Source organism: Tachysurus vachellii, chromosome 7 (assembly GCF_030014155.1).
Source record: "Tachysurus vachellii isolate PV-2020 chromosome 7, HZAU_Pvac_v1, whole genome shotgun sequence".
NCBI lineage: Eukaryota > Metazoa > Chordata > Actinopteri > Siluriformes > Bagridae > Tachysurus > Tachysurus vachellii.
Genome location: NC_083466.1, coordinates 27019847 through 27043326, shown reverse-complemented (window position 1 = coordinate 27043326; position 23480 = coordinate 27019847). Strand labels below are relative to the sequence as shown.

The following is a 23480-nucleotide window of genomic DNA, read 5'->3' as shown; positions in this document are numbered from 1 at the left end:
GCAGGGTTGATTCTTAGGCCATCATACGGCGCCTCACGGGCGTAAAGATAATTCCATGGAGTTTGAGTGCTGCGTGTAATAAGGCAAGGAGAGGTAGCTGGATCAGTCTGGGAGGCAGAATCACAATACACACACACACACACACACACGCTTCTTTCGATGGTCAGGAACAAACAAGTTTCAGGAAGTTTCAGGCTTATGTACAAGTAGTTTTTTATATATATAAACTCGGATTTAAGCCGGCAAATATTGGGAAATTAAAAGACCGGAAATCCATGAATGGGAAAAAGAAATGGGAGCTGTAGGCTAAAAAACTAAAAATAATAGGAAACTGGGAGGGGCTATATAAAGTAAGTAGGAGGGAATTAATCCTGGAATCTAGAAATAATGGGAAATTGGCTAAACTATGTTAATTAAGAAAAGGAGCCACCTAACAGGAGTTCCGTCCACTTAAGTCAACCCCTGAGACCTGCGTCAAGACCATTCACCCCAACAGACCGCAAAGGCTGGCCATGTTAACACAAGGTAATTAGACACCTGGTAAACTCAAAGTCTGTAAGGGTGTTGAAAAGCTAGATATGTGATTTGCAAGGTGCATGAAATAGAGGATGTATGTTTAAAAGGAGAATATATGTGAGTGTGTGAGGACGTCTCATGGATACCGCTATTTGTGAGCAGAAGTAACATGTCCAGATGTAAAGATATCTGTTGATGAAAACGTCTGTACAGCCGAGTGATTTTTTGGATAAAATTCCACTGGTGAGTAGATATATATATATATATTTATATTCAGCACATTCTGTATCATCTCAAAGGTTTTCTCTGGTTGAACACACTTTGTGCCTTTGTGCTCAGAGGCATTGTCATGCTAGAACAAGTGTTTTGAATTTTTTTAGTTCCAGAGAAAGGAAATAAGGAAACAAGGAAACTGTGCACTTTGTCATTCTGGCATGAACTCAGGCATGCAAATCCAGCATACGCCACTAGATAGAAGGCAAGAGAACCCAAAGTAATCAAAGGTCAACTGAAAACCAGTGAGAACAATCAGAATCTTAACAAATAACAGAAAAACAGTGCAAAACAAAATTGGACAAAAGTAAGCAAGTAATTTCCAAACTTTTACCTGATTCTTGTTAATGTTTTTAAAGATTTACTGATAGCTCTATAATCTTTAATATTTGTAGTTAAATGTGTAGCCTGCAATGTCTAAGAGTCTGATCAAGAGACACAACAATTCCAAAGAGTTTGATTATTTACATACACATCACATCATCCTGGTAAATTTCATTGGAAATTTGTATTTTAAAGAAAAAAAAAATAACCACATCCCTGTATTTTACTGTCTTTCAGAAGTGAGAGTTGTCTGGATTTTTCCACCTCTGGTTCCTGCTCACACCCCTGCACCATTCTAGGCCCTGATAGAACTTGATACTACAATAGACATGGTTTGTAAGTGATATTGATATTGTGATAGTGATACTGATAGTGAGTTGAGAAGTGGAAAAATTCTGGACATCCATATGTTCATCCTTCGATATTAATAATCAAGATAGCTCGCAAGAATTTTCACATACAATTGAACACATTTAAAGGTAAGAAGTTCAAGCAGGAAGTTGGGGGGTATTTTCTTTGACATTTTAATGGCTGGGGCATTTCTAGAGTTTGATCACTACTGGGACACCTAGAATTGAACAAAATGATAACATTCAATAAATAGTGAAGCTCACTCACACACACACACAAATACACACACACACACACACACACACACACACACACACACACACACACACAAATATTTGGTGCATTGACCCAAAACCTCTTACTTTATCCTTCCACAAAAAAAAGAAGGTATGTAAAAAGATCAACCTGTCTTTCTAACACAATTATTTCAGCCGATTGTCTACTTTTGGGGTGAATAGCAGTTAATTTTAAAGCTGAAAGTTTTCAAGGCAAGTATCTCAGCCTACCGTCAGTCATTCAGTCAGTCTTTCAGTCAGTCAGTCAGTCTCTCTCTCTTTCTCTCTCTCTCTCTCTCTCTCTCTCTCTCTCTTTCTCTCTCTCTCTCTCTCTCTCTCTCTCTCTCTCTCTCTCTCTCTCTGTCTCTCTCTCTCTGTCTCCTACACACACGGACACACACACACCCATCCACACACACACACACACACACACCCACACACACACACACACACACACGCAGAGCCACAGTCACAGCAATAACTGTATTATTTGTGTTTCTGAAGATCTGGACTACAGAATTTTATCTAATCTTGTCATTTTTTACCCTATTTTGCCCTCTGAACAAACTTCAGTATACATAACATACATTTTAATAGTTTTTGTGTGTGATTATGATGTTACTGGAGCCCTTTTCTATGCTAAACTTGCTCTTTTTTTACTGGTTTATTAAATAAAACTGATGATAATGAAGACAGTGAAATAGAGTGCTACTTTTCTGGGTTTTCATGCCAGACCTTGTCCTATAATTTTACTATAACGTATTTAAAGCAGCTGGTTCAGCAACATTTACTTATGTTGTTCATGTACTTGTGTTATTCTGACCCAAAAGCCTTTAATAATAATGTCTTTTACCAAGATTATAAAAAAGAAGTTTGTTTATAGCTTATTTTTTTTAGATTGTAAGTTTTATTTATTTATGTAACAAACAGTTTTGCTTTTGTTGTTTTGTTTAACTTTGATTTGTTTGTTATCTGTAATAAGCAGTGCTGTACAATTCTTTTGTCTTGATTCACATGTTCTACTAAAAATATACAATAAAAACCAACCGTGATTTATAAGCCTTTGAAGGTTTTTTCATATTTAGTAGCAATATTACAGTATATAATTTATTATCATAGTATATTATTAGGATATTATTTTATATTATTAGTGGGACATTAGACTTAGTGATTGTAAGACTAAAATGATTGGTGATATAAAATATCAGATTCAAGTTCAAGTCTCCTCACTGTTTTGTTTAGGGTTGGGTTTCTGTCAGAGCTTCTTCCTCTAAGTACTCTAATTATTTGGTACACAGTCACTCAAAGCTATTTTTCTGTAAAAGACTAAAATACTTGTGATTTGAGAATTAATTAATTTATCAGCAGAGAGTAGAACAATATGATACAACAATACTGTTGTTCTGTTCGTTAAAGCCTCTGACACTGTAGGAATATGGGCTGTGTGACTGAGAGTGAAATGTAGTGAATTAACGCGTGAATTATAACTGCAGAAATATGCACATTATGGAGTAGAAGTAAAAAATGTTTTTTTATTAATCTTGTTAGTCTCGTTCTCTCTTTCCCTCCTCCACCTTTCAGGGTTGCCATAACATTTAACTCAACCTGCTGGAAGATGTTTTCTTGTTTTACAAGCCAAATTTGAGATTAATATCACTGTCTTTTTAATATTTAAGAATTGTTTTATTTAAGAATATTTAAGAATTTTTATTTAAGAAAAGCTTTTTTTATATACTGTTTTTTTTGTAACTACTGGTTTGGTTTTAATTTTATACAGACCCAGTGACAAACACCTGTCAACTCAGTTCTTACTTCAGTAGAAATGAAAGTAAAACTAATCTGTTCCTGTTCAGTCAGGAAGTGGATTTGTTTTATCTGCGTTTGAGGGTTTTTACTTCGTCATATGCAGGATTATTATCATTACCTGTTTTTGAGAACCTTTGTGTGTTTATTTTGTGAAATATAAATCAGGTGAGTCATTTATTCAGACACACCTGTGCTTCACAGGGCTTTTATAAACTGAACCAGGAAGTGTGAGCTGCTGTTACTGATTGTGAGTGTTTGTTTTTCAGTAAAATGGCAGAAGCGAATATTTTAGGACTTCAGGATCAGTTCAGCTGTCCGATCTGTCTGGATCAGGTCAAGGACCCAGTAACTCTTTTGTGTGGACACAGTTTCTGTATGGTGTGTATTAATGGCTGCTGGGATCAGGAGGATCAGCAGGGAGTCTATAGCTGTCCTCAGTGTAGACAAACCTTCACTTCAAGACCTGTTGTAAGTAAAAACACCATGCTGGCTGAAGTAGTGGAGACACTGAAGAAGACAGGACTCCAAGCTACACGTCCTGCTCATTGTCCATCTGGACCTGAAGATGTTGAGTGTGATTCCTGCACTGAGAGTAAATCCAAAGCCAACAAGTCCTGCCTGGTTTGTCTGGCTTCTTTCTGTGAAACTCATCTCCAGCCTCACTATAAATCTCCTGCCTTTAAGAAGCACAAGCTGGTCGAAGCCTCCAGACGACTCCAGGATCAGATCTGCTCTCAGCATGACAAACTGCTGGAGGTTTACTGTCGCACTGACCAGCAGTGTATCTGCATGTTGTGTACTATGGATGAACATAAAGGACATGATACAGTATCAGCTGCAGCTGGACAAGCTGAGAAACAGGTAAAAATATCTTATAGCTTTTTTCCACCACTAGATATATAACATATAAACCCCTTATTATTAAAATAAAGGACAGCTGAGTCACTGGCTATTTTCAAGCGGCGGTTGAAGACCTACTTATTCAGGAAACACTTCAGCTAACATTTCTATCCCTATCTTTTGCATTTAAAAAAAAAAAAAAAACCTTTGACACTTTTTCATTGTAACTTTGAACAAATGTTTTAAACTCATGGTATCTTAAGTATGTAACCTAGTCAGCCAGTATTAATGTATTCAATGCGAGAGATCAGAATCAGAATCAGATTTATTGGCCAAATGTGTTGACACACACAAGGAATTTGGTTCCAGGAGTTTGTGACTCTCAAAGGTACAGACATAAATAACACAATACTATACAAGAAAACAATGCAGATGATGAGATACAATATAGACAGAATGAGTATAAAATGTGGATATAGAATGAATAAAATATATAAAATATGAATATGGAATATGAACGATCAGTTATGTACATAAAGTGTGGGAGTGCAAATAACAATATTGTGCAATATTATGATTTTTGTGCAATATACAGCAGCAGTAGAGGGTAACAGATGATTTGGTGACTGACAGTCCTGATAATGCAGCACTTATGATAAGAAGCAGTGAATGTAATTATGGTGAGTTGTTGATCAGGGTGATTGCCTGGGGAAAGAAACTGTTCCTTTGTCTGGCAGTTTTAGTAAGTAAACCTCTGTAGAGCCTGCCCGAAGGGAGGAGCTGAAAGAGGTTATGTCCAGGGTGCGAAGGGTCAGTAATGATTTTCCCGGTTTCTGGTTCTTGTGTCGTACAAGTCCTGGAGAGTAGGCAGGGGGGCGCCAATTATTTTTTCTGCTGTTCTAACCGTGCGTTGCAGTCTGTTTCTGTCCTGTTTAGTTGCTGCCCCAAACCAGATAGTGATGGATGTGCACAGGACAGATTCTATGACTGCAGTGTAGAACAGCATTAACAGCTCCTGTGGCAGACCAAACTTCCTTAATTGACGTAGAAAGTACACCCTCTGCTGGGCCTTTTTGATGATAGAGTTTATGTTGCACTCCCATTTCAGGTCTTGGGAAATGGTAGTGCCCGGAAACTTGAAGGACTCCACAGATGACACCGGGCTGTTGGATATTGTGAGGGGGGTAGTGTTGGAGGTCTTTCCTAAAGTTCACTATCATCTCCACAGTTTTGAGGGTGTTTAGCTCCAGACTGTTCTGACTGCACCATAGCACCAGCCTCTTTACCTCCTGTCTGTATGCAGATTCATTGCCATCTTGGATGAGACCGATGAGAGTAGTATCATCTGCAAACGTCAGGAGTTTAACAGTTGGATCACTTGAAGTGCAGTCATTGGTGTAGGGGGAGAATAGCAGTGGGGAGAGGACACATCCCTGTGGTGCACCAGTGCTGATTGTCCAAATGCTGGAGGTGACACCTCCCAGTCTCACCTGTTGTTTCCTGTCTGTCAGGAGCTGGTGATCCACTGACAGATGGAAGGGGGTATAGTGAGCCTTAGGAGTTTGGAGTGAAGAATTTCCGGAATTATAGTATTAAAAGCCGAACTAAAGTCAACAAACAGAATCCGGGCGTATGTCCCTGGGCAGTCCAGGTGTTGCAGAATGTAGTGCAGTCCAATGTTGGCTGCTTCATCCACTGATCTGTTTGCACGGTAGGCAAACTGTAGTGGATCCAGCATCTGTTCTGTGACAGACTTTAGGTGGGCCAATACCAGCTGTTTAAAGGACTTCATGACAACAGATGTCAGAGCGACAGGCCTGTAGTCATTTAGTACAGTGATGGAGGGTTTCTTGGGGACCGGGATGATTGTGGAGAGTTTAAAGCAGGAGGGGACTTCACATAGCTCCAGAAATCTGTTGAAGATATTGGTGAAAATAGGAGCCAGTTGATCAGAACATGCTTTGAGACAGGAGGGGGAGACCCCATCTGGGCCCGGGGCTTTCCTTGTCTTCTGTCTCTGAAAGAGCCGTTTCACATACTCTTCACAAATTGTGAGTGCAACTTGAGTGCTGGGAGGAGTTGTTAATGGGGTTTCCAGAGGTGTGATGTCAGTCAGTGTGCTGGGTTGGATGGGAGGTGTGAAGATGCTGTTCTCAAACCTGCAGTAGAAGATTTAAGCACTTATGTACATCGCTCTGGATAAGGTTGTCTGCCAAATGCTGTAAATGTAAATGTAAATGTAAAATATTCATATTTTAAAAATATGTTTATCTTGAGTAAACCTGCTTTGATCAAATGTCATCAAAATGTCATTGTGCTGTTTCTCTTGTTTTTAGCACATACATTTAACACACTGAGGGTAAATTATGTGCTGTGTTTCTATGTAGAAGCAGTTGCTGGAGAAACAGGAAATATCCAAGCAGAGAATCCAGGATAGAGAGAAGGAGCTTCAGAAGCTGAGAGAGGCTGTCGAGACTCACAAGGTGTGTTTAGAGCTGAAAAAGCTGTTTCAGGTTCAGTTGCACTGCATTTCAATTACCTAGTAGTTTATAGATTTAAGAAGTTAATATCTATGTATGCTGATTAATCTAAAGCCAATACTTTTATAGGTATGTGATGTTTCTTTGTTCACTTCTGATGCTGTTAATGTAGTGTAACTCCTTGAACTGGGAGGAAGTGATAGTTGAGTAGATTACCCCAAGTTCACAAGTAGGAATTTTAAGTTGAGGGGACATTTTCTTTGGCTTTACTGGTTGGAGGTTGGGAATTAAAATACTCATGCATTCACTGTCTTTCTCAGTGTTCCCCCTTAACCTCACAATTCTCTGTATCTTCTAACAGCATTCTGCACAAACAGCATTTCAGGAAACTGAGAGGATCTTTACTGATCTTATAAAAGCAATTGAACAAAGATGTTCAGAGGTGAAAGCACTGATCAGAGCTCAGGAGAAAACTGAAGTGAGTCAAGCTGAAAAGGTAATGAAGCAACTGGAGCAAGAGATTGCAGAGCTGAAGAAAAGAGACTCTGAGATTGTGGAGCTTTCACACACACAAGATCCTGTGTGTTTCCTCCAGGTAACAAAAGCTTAAAAGTGTATTCACAATAAAGTAGGTTTCAATCAAGCAATTTAGGAGAAATTAAATAAAATTCACAGGTTTGATGTGCAAATAATTTTGGCTAAGGTAAAATATCATCCAGTGTCACACATAGCAGCTATGTAATCAAACTATGTTTATCCATCAATAGTGTTTTGTTTTCTTTTCCAATATGTAGAGTTTTCAGTCCGTAAGGGCTTATCCTAGATCTGGACTTTTACCCATCATCAGTTCTCATCTTACTTTTGAGGATGTAGTAAAGTCTGTGTCTCATCTGAGAGATAAAGTAGAAGAATGGAGTACAGGGGAGTTTGGCAAAATATTAAATGAAGGTAAGCACTAGGTTTGAATATTATTTTATTTACAATAATACAATATTTCATATGGCACGACTTGCACATTAGTATTTACCAACAACTTTAAACTAACATCATAATGCACTTATAATGGTAGTATTTGTTAGTGTTGTGCCAGTCATGCTTGCAATAAATGTTACTGTAGCTTCTAATAAGTTTGAAAATCTTTTTTTTTCCTGATATGAAAAATGTATGTATAAAAATGATACTGCTAAAATGTTGCTGCTGATTTCTATCCAAGATATCTATAACTTCTCAGAAAAAACGTCAACATAAATTATATAGTTTTTTTTTTTTTTTTTTTTACAAAAAATTTAAAATAATCTCATGTGTCCCACCAAAAACTGTAATATTGGAGTATGATTACTGACATCGGAGGCAGAAAGTACATTCTATCTGTTTATTTATCAGGTCCTAAATAGCATTTATGTATAATTAAATAGAAATAAGTCTTCTATGAATAAATAGAAGGTGACAACAAGATACATTCTATAGCATATACAATGCAAATGTTTATCAGAACCTCTTTAAGCAACAGGCAGTTCTTTCCCTTCAAGAATTTCCTTATCAGCCCACAGTTTTCTTTATTTTTTAAAAGCTGTAACCCTTAAAAAATTTCGATCACTGTGTTTTTCACGAAGGTTTTTGTTGATTTTTTTTTCCCGAACAGTAGAACAGTGGTTTCACCCATAGCTAATATTCCTAAAATTTTGAGCAATTAAGCAATTTCAGAAAAATAAAGTGTCAAATTTTGGTCTCCACTGTATTTATGTCTGCAACCCCAATTTCTCCATATTTATGAATAAAAATGCATGTTTAAGATACTAAACAACAAGTGATTTGATGATTTAGATATCAACTTAATGATGCAGTCTGGATCATGCCAAGCTGGTAGCCATAAACCTTTCTTTACTAGATGTAGATCTTGTAGATCATTCACAAAATATAAGAGCTAAATCTTGTCCTGAACAGATTTTTTTTGTTTTGTTTAAAATTCAATAAAACCTCTTTGGCTTTATTTGAATAGATTTCCTGTAACTGTTTCCATAGTCAGATGTGTCTGTATGTTTCCTGAACCCCAAAGCAGAGAAGAGTTTCTAAAATGTAAGTCTCTTTCTCTTACACACACACACACAGACAAATATAAGGTTGTAATGTTATTTTAGCACTAAGAAACAACCCCAAAAAAACTGGTTGATTCCACGTATAATGTTTAAGTTTGGAACCTCCCCTTTATTTTTCTTTCCATCAGATTCCTGTCAGTTGAGAATGGATCCTAACACGGCTAATAAACATCTCATTCTGTCTGAGGAGAACACGGTGGTCACCAGCATGACAACAGATCAGTCATATCCTGCTCATGCTGAGAGGTTTGACTCTCATCTCCAGGTGTTGTGTAGTGAGAGTGTACGTGAACGCTGTTACTGGGAGGTGGAGTGGAGCGGGGATAATGGGATTTCTATAGCAGTGGCATATAAAAATATAGGCAGGAAGGGAAACAGTAATGAGTGTGTGTTTGGGTTAAATGAGAACTCCTGGAGATTGTTTTGTTCTCCATCTAAATTCATATTCTTTCACAATAACAAAAACACTGAAATCCCCATAGAGCACAAATACTTTAGAATAGGAGTGTATGTGGATCACAAGGCAGGATTTCTGTCCTTCTACAGTGTCTCTGACACAATGAAGCTAATCTACAGAGTTCACACTACATTCACTCAGCCTCTTTACCCCGGGTTTATGGTTTGGATGGGATCAAAAATGAAACTATGTCATTTAAAATCAGATTTTTAATGCCAGGGTTTTTATTATTATTATTATTATTATTATTATTATTATTATTATTATTATTATTATTATTATTATTATTATTATTATTATTATTTTATTTTTTTTAAATGAGTAGTGTGTTGCAAGAGCAAAAATAATTGAACATGTAGAAATGAGTCTTTAAAAATTAAACAAAACTGTTTTTAAAAACATGAATAAGTCTCACATTGCATTACATGCAGTTAATAATAATATGTTCCTGTCTGTAAACCTAAATATACAAATCACATTGTTAGGTTTATTATTTTAGGTAGGATAGAGAGAGAGGCATTGAAGGATGCCAGCTGATGATCAGACATGTAAAGTGGGGTAGCAGTCATGTAGATAGCTAAGGAAGGATGGGTGAAAACCAGGTCCAGGACATTTCCTTCCTTGCGTGTGGAGAGAAATCAAAGAAATTATATTATATTACCATTAGCTGATTTAGTTATCATGCTAGTTGCTGTTTTTACTGTTAAGTAAAATACAGATTAGGTAGCATTAGCTAATTTACAGATTTGTGTTTTATGAATATTTAAACTATACATGGGTATATGAATGAAAGGTAAGGAGGATGGACAGTTTGGACTGGGATGTGAGGTGTCCCTGATAATGTTGCATGTTCTACACAGACTGTGGTGAAAATTTTCAGTGGCTGTTAATAGGGCACCAGTGATTTTGGGGCAGTTTTCACCACACGTTGTGGGCTTTTCTTTCAGACACCTATGACAGTGGTACAGAAAACTTTCAGTAGTACTGTGATTGAATTATTAAGATCTCTGGAGACATGAATTTCCTCAGAGACCTGGACACCCAGTAACTTGGAGATACTCTACTTCAAATCAGATGATATCCTGGGTAGATGTTGTCTCTATTATGACTATTATGTAAAATAAGCGTTCATCTAGAGAAAATAACGTGTCATCTTTCAAATAAAATAACGTGTCGTCTTTTTGTGGAGCACATAATGCGACCATTTAAAACATTTCAAACATTTTAGACCAAAATAATTTCTTCACAAAATATCTTGTTTCAACAACAGGAGTAAAATTTAACTGCTATAGTTCATAGTGTTTTACCCTAGTGTGCTCAGATTTATGCCAGCTGATTTATGTCTCTGTCGCAGGGGGCTTGAGTATCTTTTGTGTGTTTTTTTTTTTTTCCAGGCCACCCCCCGACAATGTCCAGTTCTCGCTTTCAATTTTACAATCGGTACTTCTATCATACTTCTGGCTGGTGCGGTGTTTTGAAATGTTGTGAGCTGTGTCATGTTGATTTGCATCTATGTTTAATCCACTGCTTGTTATAGAGCTTGTGTTGGCCTAGTCCTATGTGTTAACCTGCTTTGTTGTGTATACTTCCCTGTAAATATTGTAAATACAAGCTTTTTTGTGGTTTGTAAAAAGTCAGTGTCAGTTTTTGTTAATTCTGTATGTTATTGTTAACTGAGTTGTATTATGTTGAGTTAGAGGGATATTTATATATTATTTTGACCTTGCCGACTTCTGAAGCCACCTAAAAGCAGAATAAAACCAATTAAGCAATACTTGGCCATGCCACATTATTATTATTATTATTATTATTATTATTATTATTATTTATTTTCATTCATTCATTCATTCATTCATTCATTCATTCATCTTCTACCGCTTATCTGAACTACCTCGGTCACGGGGAGCCTGTGCCTATCTCAGGCCTCATCGGGCATCAAGGCAGGATACACCCTGGACGGTGTGCCAACCCATCACAGGGCAAACACACACACTCTCATTCACTCACACAATCACACACTATGGACAATTTTCCAGAGATGCCAATCAACCTACCATGTATGTCTTTGGACCAGGGGAGGAAACCGGCGTACCCGGAGGAAACCCCCGAGGCACGGGGAGAACATGCAAACTCCACACACACAAGGCAGAGGCGGGAATCGAAACCCGACCCTGGAGGTGTGAGGCGAACGTGCTAACCACTAAGCCACTGTGCCCCCTATTTTTTATTTTATTTTATTTATTATTTTTTATGTATTTTTTTTTTTACACCTGTATGTTGCAGTCTGACCTATACCAGATTGTAACGATAGTTTTCTTATAGTTTATTCATTCATATTGTTCATTCATTCATTATTCAAAGTTTATTTGGTCATTTTGTAAAATCAAACATTTTTAAACCATGATCTATGTTGGTACATTACTGTTATTTTAGAAAGTAGTCTTTGGTATAAGTGGTATAAGACTGATTACATTTTACAAGATAGATTACATGTATTTTTACCTCCTGCCAGGTGTGTTGAGAAATATCTCAGAAGAAGGAGTATATATGTTATGAAAACCCTGATTTAAAATAAAGCCACTTTTACAATATTTAACAATAGCAAAAACACTCAAAGTGCCTAATAGTTTATAAATTAAAATTAATCAAAATAATCAGACAGAAAACAGGGATATGTGAATACAAATGACCAGGTTTATTAAGAACACAGATGGCCTACTCAAGATAAATGTAAGAACAACCAGAAGAAGGGGATCTGGCATTAACAGGGGAAGTGGGATTGAGAGAGACAGGAGATGACATAGGAGGAGATGAGGAATTAGAAGATAATGGTTCCAGACTGGGAGGTGAAGGAGGAGGAGGAGATGGGGAAGCATATGGAGATGCAGGGTTGATCATATGGCGCCCCACAGGCATAAAGATAATTCCATGGAGTTTGAGTGCTGCGTGTAATAAGGCAAGGAGAGGTAGCTGGATCAGTCTGGGAGGCAGAATCACAATACACACACACACACACTTCTTTCGATGGTCAGTAACAAACAAGTTTCAGGAAGTTTCAGGCTTTTGTACAAGTCGTTTTTTATATATATAAAATCGGATTTAAGCCGGGAAATATTGGGAAAATAAAAGACCGGAATTCCATAAATGGGAAAAAGAAATGGGAGCTGTAGGCTAAAAAACTAAAAATAATAGGAAACTGGGAGGGGCTATATAAAGTAAGAAAATAATGGGAATAATGGGAAATTGGCTAAACTATGTAAATTAAGAAAGGGAGCCACCTAACAGGAGCCGGAGCATGCACACTATACTGCACCAAGCCTGGATGTTGGATTGTTTTGCTGACATTGATGCTGAGGACATTTCTCTGAGAAGTTCACTTTGAAGATTTTTGTTTGGCTACAATAAATTTGGGACTTCTGATCTCATTCAAGCTTGAGAAGTCTATTTTCTTCAGTTTAAAGGTGAGGTGCACGATGTTTGAAATCCAATGTTGACATTTGAAATCACCAAAACAAACACGCCCTAACCCAAATAGGTGTCACCCCTGTTTTGATAGCTCCACCCTACACATACATGCGTAACCCAGGCAACTATTATGGCGGAACCTGCTGGGACAGCTGACCGAGGGGGTATTTTTATCAATAAATGAACTCAATGAGTAATACTAATACAAATGTGTTTTTGTAGTACTGTGTGTTGTAGCGTGAAAGGTTTAGCTCCTCGGAGGGGGACTTAACTTAAATTCCGTCAACTTAAGTCAACTTAATGGCTGAGACCTGAGTCAGGACCATTCACCCCAACAGACCGCAAAGGCTGGCCATGTTAACACAAGGTAATCAAACACCTGGTAAACTCAAAGTCTGTAAGGGTGTTGAAAAGCTAGATATGTGATTTGCAAGGTGCATGAAATAGAGGATGTATGTTTAAAAGGAGAATATATGTGAGTGTGTGAGGACGTCTCATGGATACCGCTATTTGTGAGCAGAAGTAACATGTCCAGATGTAAAGATATCTGTTGATGAAAACGTCTGTACAGCCGAGTGATTTTTTTGAATAAAATTCCACTGGTGAGTGGATATATATATACGTATACGGTTTTCTCTGGTTGAACACACTTTGTGCCTTTGTGCTCAGAGGCATTGTCATGCTAGAACAAGTGTTTTTAATTTTTTTAGTTCCAGAGAAAGGAAATAAGGAAACAAGGAAATTGTGCACTTTGTCATTCTGGCATGAACTCAGGCATGCAAATCCAGCATACGCCACTAGATAGAAGGCAAGAGAACCCAAAGTAATCAAAGGTCAACTGAAAACCAGTGAGAACAATCAGAATCTTAACAAATAACAGAAAAACAGTGAAAAACAAAATTGGACAAAAGTAAGCAAGTAATTTCCAAACTTTTACCTGATTCTTGTTATTGTTTTTAAAGATTTACTGATAGATCTATAATCTTTAATATTTGTAGCTAAATGTGTAGCCTGCAATGTCTAAGAGTCTGATCAAGAGACATAAAAATTCCACAGAGTTTGATTATTTACATACACATCAAATCAACCTGGTAAATTTCATTGGAAATTTGTATTTTAAAGAGAAAAAAATAACCACATCCCTGTATTTTACTGTCTTTCAGAAGTGAGAGATTGTTTTTTTTTCAGAAGTGAGAGATCTGGATTTTTCCACCTCTGGTTCCTGCTCACACCCCTGCACCATTCTAGGCCCTGATAGAACTTGATACTACAATAGACTGATAGTGAGTTGAGAAGTGGAAAAATTCTGGACATCCATATGTTCATCCTTCGATATTAATAATCAAGATAGCTCGCAAGAATTTTCACATACAATTGAACACATTTAAAGGTAAGAAGTTCAAGCAGGAAGTTGGGGGGTATTTTCTTTGACATTTTAATGGCTGGGGCATTTCTAGAGTTTGATCACTACTGGGACACCTAGAATTGAACAAAATGATAACATTCAATAAATAGTGAAGCTCACTCACACACACACACACACACACACAGACACACACACACACACACAAATATTTGGTGCATTGACCCAAAACCTCTTACTTTATCTTACTTTATCTCTTACTTACTTTACAAAAAAAAAGAAGGTATGTAAAAAGATCAACCTGTCTTTCTAACATACAATTATTTCAGCCGATTGTCTACTTTTGGGGTGAATAGCAGTTAATTTTAAAGCTGAACGTTTTCTGAGATGGCTAAATGGTCAAGGTAAGTATCTCAGCCTACCGTCAGTCATTCAGGCAGTCATTCAGTCAGTCAGTCAGTCTCTCTCTCTCTCTCTCTCTCTCTGTCTCTCTCTCTTTCTCTCTCTCTCTCTCCCTCTCTCTCTCTCTTTCTCTTTCTCTCTCTCTTTCTCTCTCTCTCTTTCTCTCTCTCTCTCTCTCTGTCTCTCTCTCTCTGTCTCCTACACACACAGACACACACACACACAAACACACACACACACACACACACACACACAAACACACACACACACACACACACACACACACACGCATAGCCACAGCCTCTGACACTGTAGTAATATAGGCTGTATGACTGAGAGTGAAATGTAGTGAATTAACGTGTGAATTATTACTATAGAAATATGCACATTATGTAGTAGAAGTAAATAAACTTTTTTTAATTAATCTTGTTAGTCTCGTTCTCTCTTTCCCTCCTCCCCTTTTTCAGGGTTGCAATAACATTTAACTCAACCTGCTGGAGGATTTTTTCTTGTTTTACAAGCCAAATTTGAGATTAATATCACTGTCTATTTAATATTTAAGAATTTTTTTTTTTTTTATTTAAGAAAAGCTTTTTATATACTGTTTTTTTTTTTTGTAACTACTGGTTTGGTTTTAATTTTATACAAACCCAGTGACAAACACCTGGCAACTCAGTTCTTACTTCAGCAGAAATGAAAGTAAAACTAATCTGTTCCTGTTCAGTCAGGAAGTGGATCTGTTTCATCTGTGTTTGAGGGTTTTTACGTCTTCATGTGCAGGATTATTATCATTACCTGTTTTTGAGAACCTTTGTGTGTTGTTTATTTTGTATAGTTTCAATCAGGTGAGTCATTTATTCAGACCCAGCTGTGTTTCACAGGGCTTTTATAAACTGAACCAGGAAGTGTGAGCTGTTGTAAGTGACTGGGTGTGTTTGTTTTTCAGTAAAATGGCAGAAGCGAATATTTTAGGACTTCAGGATCAGTTCAGCTGTCCAGTCTGTCTGGATCTGGTCAAGGAACCAGTAACTCTTTCGTGCGGACACAGTTTCTGTATGGTCTGTATTAATGGCTGCTGGGATCAGGAGGATCAGCAGGGAGTCTATAGCTGTCCTCAGTGTAGACAAACCTTCACTTCAAGACCTGTTGTAAGTAAAAACACCATGCTGGCTGAAGTAGTGGAGACACTGAAGAAGACAGGACTCCAAGATACACGTCCTGTTCAGTGTTCAGCTGGACCTGAAGATGTTGAGTGTGATTCCTGCGCTGGGAGAAAATACAAAGCCATCAAGTCCTGCCTGGTGTGTCTGGCCTCTTTCTGTGAAACTCATCTCCAGCCTCACTATAAATCTCCTGCCTTTAAGAAGCACAAGCTGGTCGAAGCCTCTAGACGACTCCAGGATCAGATCTGCTCTCAGCATGACAAACTGATGGAGGTTTACTGTCGCACTGACAGGCAGTGTATCTGCATGTTGTGTATGATGGATAAACATAAAGGACATGATACGGTATCAGTTACAACAGGAAAAGCTGAGAAACAGGTAACTAGATAAAAACATTTCCCCCTAACATTACAAATAGGAAAAACAATGACAGCTATAGTTCATGTAATGCTAGATTAAGCTTGAATAGAATTGTTTTCAGGGTAGTAAAGTGTAGTAAAAATATCTCCAGTATAGTCTGGGGTTTCTGGTATTGCCCATTTTGGCTTTTTGTGCATATTCTCTCCTTCATATGGACTTCCTCCCATTTAGTTGCTCCCCATCTTCCTCAGTGTGAATGAATTTGTGTGGTGCCTAAAATAGACTGGCATCCTTCCCAGGGTATAGTCCTACATTATGCCTATTCTTTTAGGCTTTGGATAGAGAAGTGACTGAAGATAAAAGAAGAATTGATTTCTTTAGATGATATTAAATATTTAGGAGTTTTCACTTTTCTGATAAATAGGCTGATAGTCTAGACTCTAGAGTCTAAGTTTTGGACTACTATGCAAAAGGTTGCAAGTTCGCATCCCTGGTCCATCAAGCTGCCAATGCTGGACCCCGGAGCAAGGCCCTTACCCCTCAATTATTCAGTTGTATAAAATGAGATAAGAATGTATGTCGCTCTGGATAAGGGTGTCTTCCAAATGCTTTGAAAATATTTCTGCATAGAACCTTTAAGTGTTTCACCCAGAGGGCTAGCTAAAGAACTTTAATAGTTCAAGAAATTATATTATTAAAATATTGGCTCATAATATAAGTGTAGTGTTTACTATAGAGTCGAAATGTAATGCATGTTTTACTTTAATAGCAATGTAAATTCTGTTCTTCATTCATAGAATCAGATGTTGATGCTGCGGCGTAAATGCCAGGAAGGAATACAAGCGAGAGAGAATGAGATTCAGGAGCTAACAAAGGTTGTGGAGTCTCACAAGGTGAATTTTAAGAAGAACAGCAATTTGTCTGCTGGATGAGCTGTTTCAGGATCCGTCACATTAGCCTTAGTTATCTATTCATAATCTAAGTGATATTAACTAGGAAAAATAAGTAATATCTTTTTCTTTCTCTCATTCTTTCTGTCTCTTTCTGTCTCTTAAAAGCACACTGCACAGAATGCAGTTCAGGAAACTGAGAGAAAGTTTACTGATCTGATCAAATCTATTCATAAACAAATCTCTGAAGTGACAGCACTGATCAGAGCTAAGATGGAAGCTGCAGTTAGTCGAGCTGAAGAAAGCATGAAAAAACTTGAGCATGAGATTGCAGAGTTGAAAAGGTGTGATGCTGAGATGGAGGAGCTTTTACATACAGAAGATTCCATCCATTTCCTGCAGGTAACATCACAGAATACAGCAATGACTGCAGTAAAGTTACTGCAGAGAATTGCATTCCTCAAGATTGAACCAAGAACCCTGTAGCTGTGAAACTGTCCCCGCTGTGTATTTTAATTTTTAAATTTAATTTTAAATTCTAAATATTTAAAATTAATGACATTATCATTCATTATATAGCAATATATATGGTCAGAATCCACACATCTGTATAATAAGAATTAACATATTTAATATACTTTGTCATAACCAGTGTTCAGAGATTCATATTTTTAAAATAATATAAAAAATGTTCACAGTTAAATATTTACAAATTGAGATAAAGCTGTGCTCTGATTCAACTAGTCAAATTCAAATTTCAACACAAAGAAAAATTCAACATCTGGGTTACTCAAGGCTTGACACGGTCCTTTGGGCCTGGAGCATATTGTGCTGTTTTGCATTTCCTGCCATTAAGAGTCACACATCTTATAACATGATTTAAAAATTTTTCTTCCTCTGTTAATTTGCAGAAATTTGGAATTGGAGTGACTTTTTTCATTTAAGTTGTATCTTTTGTGCTTTTGTCTCTGTGTAGTTGCCTCAGCCTATTGTGCCTGCTCCTGCATACACAGCTGTTTCATTTAAAGATACAGTAGATTCTTTGTCTCCCTTAAAAGTGAATCTGGAGCCATTCTACAAACAGCAGCTTCAAAAGATATCAAGAGATGGTAAGACAGAGTTACTGACATTAATTCTCTCCAAATAAGATTAGCACAATGAAAACCATTTAAACATTTTCTACACAATATCCCAGTAGTATTTGTGCTTGAGCCAGAAGTTCTTGCAATAAATATAACACCAGCTGGTAAATAACTGTAAAAGGCAGCTTTTTCCATTGCCACATTGTATGAATAAAACCTACACAACATTTATTATTTTTGTATCAAACTCCTAAAAGTACGGTGGCCGGGAAGTGCAAAACACATTAACAAATCCGAAAACACATTAACAAATCCGAAAACACATTAACAAATCCGAAAACAAATTAACAAATCCCAAAACACATTAACAAATCCCAAAACAAATTAACAAATCCCAAAACACATTAACAAATTAGAAAACAAATTAACAAATCCCAAAACACATTAACAAATCCGAAAACAAATTACCAAATCCCAAAACAAATTAACAAATCCCAAAACAAATTAACAAATCAGAAAACACATTAACAAATCAGAAAACACAACGACAAGTCAGACAACCCAGAAACGGTAGTGTATCATTTTTGAATGGAAACTTACCGATCATTGGACAAGACACCTGTCACTCAAGATATACAGGTATGGAATCTCATGTGTAATGTGTAAAGTTCTCCGTTTAAATAAAGTTCTCCGTTCAAGAAAATAACAGAATTAATCCACAGTAATCCATTCCATCCCTCCATTCCAACTTTTCCCTGCGGCAGACTGTTGAACTTCATGTATACTTTGAGTGACAGGTGTCTTGTCCAATCACAACTACTATCTCGTCCGATGATGGTAAGTTTCCATTCACAAACTATACCAACCTCTTCCAGGTTGTCTGACTTGTTAATGTGTTTTGGGATTTGTTAATTTGTTTTGGGATTTGTTAATGTGTTTTGGGATTTGTTAATTTGTTTTGGGATTTGTTAATGTGTTTTGGGATTTGTTAATTTGTTTTGGGATTTGTTAATTTGTTTTGGGATTTGTTAATGTGTTTTGGGATTTGTTAATGTGTTTTGGGATTTGTTAATTTGTTTTGGTATTTGTTAATTTGTTTTGGGATTTGTTAATGTGTTTTGGGATTTGTTAATTTGTTTTCGGATTTGTTAATGTGTTTTGGGATTTGTTAATGTGTTTTGGGATTTGTTAATTTGTTTTGGGATTTGTTAATTTGTTTTCGGATTTGTTAATGTGTTTTGGGATTTGTTCATTTGTTTTGGGATTTGTTAATGTGTTTTGGGATTTGTTAATTTGTTTTGGGATTTGTTAATTTGTTTTCGGATTTGTTAATGTGTTTTGGGATTTGTTAAATTGTTTTCGGATTTGTTAATGTGTTTTGCACTTCCCGGCCACCGTATAAAAGCATAGATATTGGTGTTTGTGCATAGATCCATAAATATACAGTAAATTGTGTACTGCATTAGTTTACAATTTCTTCTGAGAAATGTTGAGAACCCTCCTGAAATGTTTGTCTTAAAATCAGTGATATTTTGCAATTTATCTAATCTATTATAAATAAGATTAGATACTTATAAAATAATCAATAACATCATATAATCTATAATAAAAAAGTAAATTTGGACCAAATTTCAAAGTTCAGTGTTCATGTATTACTAGGTGACCTTCACCTATATATGGACATTCAATATTCTTATAATCTTCTTATATTCGTTTAACATAGACCATTTTGTGATTTGTAAACCATCACATTTGAGAATAAAAGAGATAATAAAAGAGAGATTTAAATAATACATGTTAACAATTATTTAACAATTTGACATAAGCCGCCCTGCGATGGGTTGGCACTCCGTCCAGGGTGTATCCTGCCTTGATGCCCGATGACGCCTGAGATAGGCACAGGCTCCCCGTGACCCGAGGAAGTTCGGATAAGCGGTAGAAGATGAATGAATGAATGAATGACATAAGCCTGCCACCTTGATAGTGCAATATTGGTCACAAAATTGTTGAAGAAACAGGTTGACAACTGTAGCCTTAATACTCTACAAGCTGATTTAATATGTCTGAAAGCTGCAGTTTATAGCCTGTTTTGTGTTTAAGATTTTCTGACCAAGCTGGTTTTAGATGCTAATAGTGGAAATGTTATTTGCATGGTATTGATGGTCAGGCTCATGTTTTTGATTTTTTTTAGTAGATCCTTTTCTAGATGATCTTTTTTTCTGTTTTAAATCTCAAGATTTGCAAATTCCTGTATGGTGGACTAAAAAATATATTAGTTCAAGGTAAAAAAAAAAAATAATAATAATAATAATTGGATGTATTAATATAATTGGAAACATCATGTGGTTCAGTTGTAAAGTACAATTCTACCTTCAATCTTTGGACTACACCGTCTTCCTATGCTAAGTGATGCTTGCTTGCTCAACTTTGTCCAAATATAATTATAACTACATCCTACAGTGTTCTATAAGCAATTCTGTTTGGGTTTCAAACCAAGGGTCAGGACCCAAATGCAGAGAAAACACTGGCAGTAGGACTTTAATGCTTGCCTCAGGCTTTCTCATTAGAGATAATTTTTTAGAGATATATAGTAACTTATTTCTAAACTTAAAAAGTTTTAATCTGTTTCTATACTTAAGTAAAGTTGCTTTGAGACAATGTGAATTGTTAAAAGTGCTATACAAATAAAGTGAATCAAATTAATTGAATGTCTTTAAAGCCTCTTAAATACAAAAAAGGTGCAAACATCATTGCAGGACTGAAAAGGGTAACAAAATATAACATTGCTTACAACAGTTACAACATATTGTATGTAACTAAGTTTATATTGTCTTCATTAATTGATTATAAACATAAAAAAGGCAAAACACACCTAGTGCACAGTCTTTGTTCTTCTTCTTGCCTTATTTGTCACCACTATCTCGCTCTGAGCAAAAAGACTTGACCACACCAGACATAATTTTATCTCACAGCTCATAAATACACAATACCCAGGAAGCCTTGAATGCAGAGTTATTAACATGCTGACAAGCCAGACACAAATGACCTCACTGATCTAATAATAAAAAAGGAAAGCAAGAGGAGGTGTGCACCCAAAGGGGTTGGATGGTGTAGAAAAAAATCTGCACTTGCTTATTAGTTATATTATCCTTGTAGCTACAGTGCAAAAATCATGAATGAAGCCATGGATTAAATGTACTGGTTAATTGAATGTATTTGTGTATATTATGTGTTTTGCTGGACAGTTAATTTAAAAAAAAAAAGCTATTATTCTGTTTAACTATTTTTCCAGTGAAGAATATCGTGATCCTGACACCCCAAAGTAGAGAGGACTTTCTACAATGTAAGTGTCTCTTCTATACAAACAGGCAAAGTCACACAACAGAAAATTATTTTCCTAACATCCAGACATTGCAAGTTTGAATCCTGATGACATGCATGGCCAGGAGTCCAAGAGAGCAAACTTGACTGTGCTCTTAGGGTGGGAGGGGAATATTATCACAAACAAAAAGTTAGTAGCTTTCATATTATATATATATATATATATATTCAAAGCTAATCATATGTGAGGTCAAGCTTGCAGATATTCCACAAGCAGCAGTTCAAAAAGATGCAGTCAACTGTTTTCAGAGGATATGATCATTTGATAATATGGGGAACTAGCAATGAAGCCCTAACCTGTCAACCTAGATATTTAGGTGACAGTTACACTAACAGAAAGACAAAAGCATAAAAGGTTTAAAAAAGATAATATTTTTATATACAGTATAATAATATATATTTCTATATTTCTTTTATAAAATATCTTTCCTTCAGATACCTGTCAGCTCACACTGGATCCAAACACAGCAAATGACCAACTTCAACTGTCTGATTCAAACAGAATGGCAATCGACACAAGCCTTAAATTGAATTCTTTGTATGATATTGTTCAACAGACATCTAGATGTCATGTGTCATATCAAGATTCAGAGAGTTCTGAATGTCACTCCCAGGTGTTGTGTAGTGAGAGTGTGTCTGGAGCCTGTTACTGGGAAGTGGAGTGGAGTGGGATTAATGGGGTTTATATATCAGTGTCCTATAAAGATATCAGCAGGATTTTACGCAGGAATGCATGTGTGTTTGGACGTAATGATAAGTCCTGGAGTTTGCTGTGCCAGTCATCTGGTTACTTATTCTTACACAACAAGCAAAAAACTAAAATCCCCATGACCTCCAGCTCCTCTACAATAGGAGTGTTTGTGGATCACAAAGCAGGAACTCTGTCTTTCTACAGTGTCTCTGACACGATGAAGCTAATCCACAAAGTTCACACCACATTCACTCAGCCTCTTTACCCTGGATTTGGGCTAAATCACAAATCAAAAGTCCAACTGTGCCACCAAAAAAAGATGATTTTGAAATAGATTATACCTGATTGAAACACCTTAAATTAATATGAAAAATAAGTCACACTAGCTTAAAAAAAAAAAAAAAGAAAAACACTTTCATAATGGTGAGAAATTAAAATGCTAACTGTTTTGTTTAAAATCTATAAAGGAATTCTATTTAAAAAAAAAACTAGTGTTGAAAGCTAAATAAATGCATGATCTATGAGCATTGTGTTTAAAATAAAATAGAAGGTATAGTCTAGTGTTCATATCTACTATTGTAAAATAGTTTTCTTCACTTTGTCCTTGATTCTTGATTTGCTTGATATAAATATCCTGCAGTGTCAGAAACACCATTACAGTAATGCATTCTTTAGCGTTAGTGACTCTGCCTCAGCAGGGAAGTGTGCTGTTTCTGTACCAGAATACTAAAATACTAGTATTACTAAAATGCAGTGGTACAAATTTTTGAGAGTTTTTTAAACTCTCAAACTTTGTTTTAAAACAATTTTCAAAATAATGATTCTCAATGTTCTATTTTATTGTTATACCTTTAACTCTTTAAAAAAATCCAACTCATTTTCCTTTTACTATAATTATCAATGACACATGTTTTGATTTTTGATGCATTTTTTTACTTGGAGAAGAATTCAGTGTGATTAGATTTTACAGAAACACCTATGAAACATCTTGTAGAGAAATTTGACTTTTATATTCACACCATTTAGGTTCCAGTCATGTTAAAATCAAATGAGTAAATCCAAGGTGTTCTGTATTTTTCTGTTTGTTTTCTTTCTTTATCTGTACTTTTTTTTTATTATCTTTTACAGCCTGAAACTGCTCACTGTGTTAATATCAGGTCGGATAAACTAATAGAACTCAAGATAAAAGAAAAACAGATAATGTTATATAATACATTGGCATCTTATTTGTTGTTGAAATGTACTTTACTATGTTTAATAAACTT

The 23480-nt window shown here is 36.2% G+C and overlaps 2 protein-coding genes across 5 annotated transcripts; both read left to right on the top strand.

The window, feature by feature from the left end:
* Window positions 1–3580: 3580 nt before the first annotated feature.
* LOC132849043 (E3 ubiquitin/ISG15 ligase TRIM25-like) lies at window positions 3581–11192 on the top strand. Of its 2 annotated transcripts, none has more exons than XR_009648797.1 (7): window positions 3581–3710; window positions 3812–4406; window positions 6773–6868; window positions 7227–7460; window positions 7660–7813; window positions 8865–8941; window positions 9090–9161. XR_009648797.1 is itself a non-coding variant. In XM_060875213.1 (7 exons), exons 2-7 carry the CDS (start codon window positions 3816–3818, stop codon window positions 9629–9631), a joined length of 1671 nt encoding a protein of 556 aa, XP_060731196.1. In that variant the 5' UTR covers window positions 3581–3710; window positions 3812–3815; the 3' UTR covers window positions 9632–11192. The 2 variants fall into 2 exon arrangements, 1 of the variants encoding a protein (XP_060731196.1); XM_060875213.1 differs by having other exon boundaries at window positions 8888–8941; window positions 9090–11192.
* Window positions 11193–15277: 4085 nt separating this feature from the next.
* Window positions 15278–23474, top strand: LOC132849042 (E3 ubiquitin/ISG15 ligase TRIM25-like). 3 transcript variants are annotated; one of them, XM_060875210.1, is made up of 7 exons: window positions 15278–15493; window positions 15595–16189; window positions 16969–17064; window positions 17230–17463; window positions 18038–18170; window positions 21436–21486; window positions 21960–23474. In XM_060875210.1, exons 2-7 carry the CDS (start codon window positions 15599–15601, stop codon window positions 22547–22549), a joined length of 1695 nt encoding a protein of 564 aa, XP_060731193.1. In that variant the 5' UTR covers window positions 15278–15493; window positions 15595–15598; the 3' UTR covers window positions 22550–23474. The 3 variants fall into 3 exon arrangements, with proteins under 3 accessions (XP_060731193.1, XP_060731194.1, XP_060731195.1); XM_060875211.1 differs by lacking the exon at window positions 17230–17463; XM_060875212.1 differs by lacking the exons at window positions 21436–21486; window positions 21960–23474 and adding an exon at window positions 19970–20846.
* Window positions 23475–23480: the final 6 nt, after the last annotated feature.